General features: G+C 45.2%; 1 protein-coding gene across 1 annotated transcript in view; it reads right to left on the minus strand.

The window, feature by feature from the left end:
- Positions 1-365: 365 nt before the first annotated feature.
- TRIM16 (tripartite motif containing 16) overlaps positions 366-5472 on the minus strand; it is a 13738-nt gene continuing 8631 nt past the window's right edge. Inside the window, exons 4-6 of the mRNA XM_017892378.1 lie at positions 4945-5110; positions 4015-4110; positions 366-1611 (exon numbers count right to left, since the gene is read on the minus strand). Of these exons, the coding sequence (XP_017747867.1) occupies positions 1028-1611; positions 4015-4110; positions 4945-5110 (846 nt within the window). The 3' untranslated portion in view covers positions 366-1027. The remainder of the gene's footprint in view (positions 1612-4014; positions 4111-4944; positions 5111-5472) is intronic.

Genomic DNA, 5472 nt, shown 5'->3' on the forward strand with positions numbered 1-5472 from the left:
CAGTGAGCCAGTGAGCCAGTGCATGGCGGGATGGCTGAGTCAGATGTTGTGTGTGGATTTGCAAACTTCAAGAAGTTTCTCTGCTATGCACTTTATTCCATACAATGTGCATGATGTAATAAGGAAGACAATATGATGTGGTGGTTAAAAGTCCAGTGTCATTCTACCCCAGACTTGAATCCCAGCTCTGCCACTCAGTCACCATGTGACCAACTCAGTCACCATGTGACCAGAGTGACCTTGAACAAATTAGCTAACTGCCCCAGACAGTTTCTCCATCTGCAAAAAAAGGATGATATGAGCATCTACCCAACGGGTGTTCTGTGAGGACTGAGTTAATATGCAGAAAGCACAAGGACAGTATCTAGCACATAGGAAATACACAAGTTAGCAATTTATCACGATAACTCTGCACTCTTTTCAGCCAGTCTGAAGGTTCCTGGTCATCCATTCGAGGCACAGTGTGACATTTATCTGAACAGACAGGAGAATGGCACTAGAAAACGAGGGAGATTTGGTGCCTAAAAATTACTACAAACAGGCCGGGTGCGGTGGCTCATGCCTGTAATCCCAGCACTTTGGGAGGCCGAGGCAGGTGAATCACGAGGTCAGGAGTTTGAGACCTGCCTGGCCAACATGGTCAAACTCCGTCTCTACTAAAAATACAAAAAATTAGCTGGGCATGATGGCGGGCGCCTATAATCCCAGCTACTCGGGAGGCTGAGGCAGGAGAATTGCTTCAACCTGGGAGGCGGAGATTACAGTGAGCCAAGATCACACCACTGCACTCCAGCCCGGGCGATAGTGCGAGGCTCCATCTCAAAAAAAAAAAAAAGAATTACTACAAAACATATAGAGAACAGCACCATATGGAGCAAAAGAGAGCAGCTGGAGAATGTTCTCATTCAGAGACCCATAGGATTTCAAAAGCCAGCTACCATCAGCAGTTATTTCTGCCCCCAAATCACCCTAAAATGCAAATTCCATCACTGTGACTGGCAAAGGTCCGGGATATGGCTCCTGGAGTCTAGGGAATAGTCTCCACCAAGGATGGTGCTGGCTTCTTGGGTTCCTCTCCCAGATCTACAATCCGGATGGCGTTTTCCTTCTTGGAAAGCCAGAAGGCAGCATAGACTGGCTCTGAAAACTTGCAGGCAAACTTGTGAACCAGAGTCATGGCATCATGCTCTACACCATAGAAGGAAAGGATCCCTCCTGGGAAGTCGACATAGACCCCGAGCCTCCGGAAAGGGCCGGCTTTAAGCGGGGTCTCCATGTCACTGTGCCAGGCTGTGAACTCCTTCCCATTCCATTGGAGGCTCCAGGAGAAGTTGTTTCCGGAAATGCAACTGTTGCGCTCCTCCCCTTTCCGGTCGATGCCTTTGCAGGTCAGACCAACGTAGGTGCCTGCCCCGAAGATCTCCACCTCAAAATAGTACCTATGCAGGTACAGACTCTGCTGGGACAGCACTTGCCGCCAGTGCAGGAACCTGCTGGGGAGGTCCGGGTAGGAGTGCTCCCAGGGCGTGGTGTTGGTGACCTTGCGGTTGTCCTCCTGCAGCCGGAGATACCTGTGTGCTGTGTCTGGGTCGAACGTGATGTCATGAGCATCTGAGGAGACACAGAAGGCAGGAGAGTGGTTCAGGAACTGACAGCTGATTCAGACAGAACGCTTTAAACCCAGCTAGGCTCCAAAGCACATATGAGAAAACATCCATTTCTCTGTTCTCTATTTACCCAGGCTGCTGTTTCCCTAGGCAAAGAGGTGAGTGAAGACCAGAAAACAGAGAGCACAAATCATCTACTCCCTTCCCTTATGAAGCCCAAATTGCTTGACATTGAGGATATTATTTGATGAACTGAATCAAGAAATATATTAATTTACTCTTTCATTCATTCATTCAACAAACATGTATTGAATGCCTGGCATTATCCTACCCAGTGCTGCCAAGTGTTTGGGGAAGCAGGTACTCCTATACCCACATTTGATCCGTTCATTCATTTTTCAAAATATTTGAAAAACATCTTTAAAATGAATGAATGGATCAAATGGAGCATGAAGAACTCTCAAACGTGCCCTCATGTTCTCCTCCCACTCCCAAAGAATAACAGGGTCTCATGCAGCTCATTGCTTAAGTCAAGCTCTATGTCATTTTTGACATTTGTTTTGCCCTCACCCTCATCCCCCATCCTCACCACACACACAGGCAGCAGCAACTCCTATGGATTCTACCACTTCTCTCCAGCCCCGTGCTTTACCCCCAACCTAAGCCAACACTCATCTCACTTGGACTTGTGCAGTGGGTTCCTGACTGGTCATTTCGCTGTTCTCTCTTGCCCACTTCAAGACCTTCTCCACAACAGAGCTGTGCTGCTTATTTCGAGCTGTAGGCTTAGGCCAGTCATGTTGTTCTAGCTTAAAACCCTTTCATGGTGCCCCTTGCTCTTACAATAAAGCAGCAACCCCTCGCCCTGGCCTACCAGGGCCCACATCCCTGGTCCTTTCCTGTGTCTCTCTCTCCCTTGATTGCTACATTCCCACCATGCTGATCTCAGACCTACTCAGCACTCAATCCTCTTTGAGCCTTTGGTACAACCTGTTCCCTCCAAGATGTGATCATGCCCTACCTTGAGTCTGGTGATTCCTACTGATCCATTCAGGCTACAACTGAGAGTTCATGTCCTCGAAGAGGCCCTTTGTGACTCTAAATCACTCTCTTTCAGAGCACTATGGCTTTTTAAACTTGGCACCCCTCCTCATTTGTAACAATGTATTCAAGTGAGTATTTGTTTCCTGCTTGTCCTCTCTCTAATCTATGAGCTTTGCATTTTGCATGGGATTCTTCTCTAGCTCAGAGAAGATGCTCAGTATATGCTTGCCAAATGAATTAGCATATTAAAGGCTATTTTAAAAATTCCATAATTTAAAAAGTTCTCACTGGGTGCAGAGGCTTATGCCAACACTTCGGGAAGCTGAGATGGGAAAATCACTTGAGGTCAACAGCTTGAGACCAGCCTGGGCAACACAGCAAGGCTCCATCTCTACAATTGTTAAAAAAATGTTTCTTTAAATCAGCCAGATGTGGTGGCATGTGCCTGTGGCTACTCAGGAGACTGAGGGAGGAGGATTGCTTGAATGTGGGAGGTCAAGACTGCAGTGAGCCATGATCAAGCCACTGCACCCCAGCCTGGGCAATAGAGTGAGATCCTTTCTCAAAAAATATACATACATATATACATATATATGTCTACATATATATATATGTAAACATACAAAATATGTCTTGACTGTTTATGTCAATTAACAGAAGGCTATTACTAGTTAAGTTCTTGAGGAATCAAAAGCTACAGGTGGATGTTCAACAATATGAGGGATTGGCATCCCAACTCCCACCTTGTTCGAGGGTCAACTGTGCAATGTTTTAAAAATGCTAATGGACCAAGTCAATACCACTTAATGACAGGTCAATGAGTTATGCAATTCTGGCCAAGTCATACATAGAAATGAACCACCAGGTAACTAGCCAGGACTCTTCAAAGTGCTATGGTCATGAAACACAAGGATTGAAAGACTGATCCAGATTGAAGGGTTCTAAGAAGACCTGGAAACATCTGTGACCTTGGATTGGACTTTGGGCTAGAAAAAAGGGCATTGATGAAAGAGTTGGTGAAAGCTGAATAAATTCTGTAGATTAGTTGATAGCATTGTAGCAATGTTAATTCCCTGGTTTTGATCAATGTATTGTAGTTATGTAACATGTTACCATTAGGAGAAACTGAGTGAAAGATATATGGGAATTCTTTGTTCTATTTCTGTAATATTTTTGTAAGTTTCACATTATTTCAAAATGAAAAGTTAAAAAATTGTTTAAATTAAATTTTAAGAAGTATATCATTTAGGGATAGACATGAGGTTGTAAGAACCTGAAACCTAGATGAGAGATGATGGTTCTTACTTAGCAAAGCACTGCACTGATATCAACAATGGAGAAGGGGGTGCCGTTCACAACTTACATTGGAGGAACTGTTCCCTGGTGCTGGGCTCAGGTTTGGAAGTCCAATATTTACGCTGAACAACGGCAGACACTTGAGTTCTGATGTCATACTCCTCTAGAAAATCAGAGAGTTGTGAATGCACACCTGTCCAAGTGGTCAGGAGAATCTGCAAATCAGGACTTCCCAGCCACCCTTCCCTGGACTTCCTGGGGAAAGAAGGGGCTGAAAACTAGAAATGTTTCACAGAGATATGCTCAATAGACTACATTTCTTTCATAGGTAAGGTATAAACCACTGAAAAAGTGATCCAGACTGTCTTGGATTTAACTTAAAAGTATAGGCATCAGCAACCTGGGAAGCTAGTCACAGAAATGCCAGCCGATGGCGTAATATAAGCATGACTAATTCTCTTTCTCTGGGTCTCAATTGTAAAAGAAAATCATCAAGATGAGAGTCCATTAGTAACACACACTGTCTGAAGGATGGCTTTGAAAATGAGACATCTGGCTGGGCATGGTGGCTCACACCTGTAATTCCAGCACTTTGGGAGGCCGAGGCGGGCGGATCATTTGAGGTCAGGAGTTCGAGACCAGCCTGACCAACATGTTGGAACCCCATCTCTACTAAAAATACAAAAATTAGCCAGGTGCCTGTAATCCCAGCTACTAGGGAGGCTGAGGCAGAAGAATCTCTTGAACCCGGGAGGTGGAGGTTGCGGTGAGCCAAGATCACGCCATTGTACTCCAGCCTGGGTAACAGAGCAACACTGTCTCTCTCTCTCTCTCTCACACACACACACACACACACACGAAAGAAAAAAAAAAGAAAAGAAAAGAAAATGAGACATTCCCCTGATTTCATCCTCCCTTCCCTGACCCTCTCTCACCTTCCCATCATCTACTGCTAGAGACACACCCACTACAGTCCATGGCCCAGAATGCATCTCACCTTCCTTGGCAAACTCCTGGAGCTTTTTCTTATAGTTCTCCAGCAACTGGATTAAGTGTACAGTGGAGTCCGTGATAACTTTGCGGATGCCAGAGAGTTTATCCTTCAGCCCTATGTAAACACTAGGGAAGGTGATGTCTTCAGTGTTCTTAAACTTGCAGTACTCCTACAGAAAAGGAAACAGCAGAACTTGCTGTGGTTTCTGTATTTCCAAACTTAGGCTTCTCTCCTCATTAAGTCACTTTTTGCATCTGTAAAATGGGCTGATGGTAACGTGTCCTTGACAAAGAAAGTACACGTAAAGTGTCAAGCTCGGGGTCTAACAAAATAGAAAGCACTTTTCTAGCTGCTAGACCCTCAGAATAAGTGGGATTTTAAAAAGTTAAGTGAGGGCCGGGCGCGGTGGCTCAAGCCTATAATCCCAGCACTTTGGGAGGCCGAGGCGGGCGGATCACAAGGTCAGGAGATCGAGACCATCCTGGCTAACACGGTGAAACCCCGTCTCTACTAAAAAATACAAAAAACTAG

The sequence above is a fragment of the Rhinopithecus bieti genome, unplaced genomic scaffold (assembly GCF_001698545.2).
Source record: "Rhinopithecus bieti isolate Rb0 unplaced genomic scaffold, ASM169854v2 scaffold_20098, whole genome shotgun sequence".
In the NCBI taxonomy this organism is placed as follows: Eukaryota; Metazoa; Chordata; class Mammalia; order Primates; family Cercopithecidae; genus Rhinopithecus; species Rhinopithecus bieti.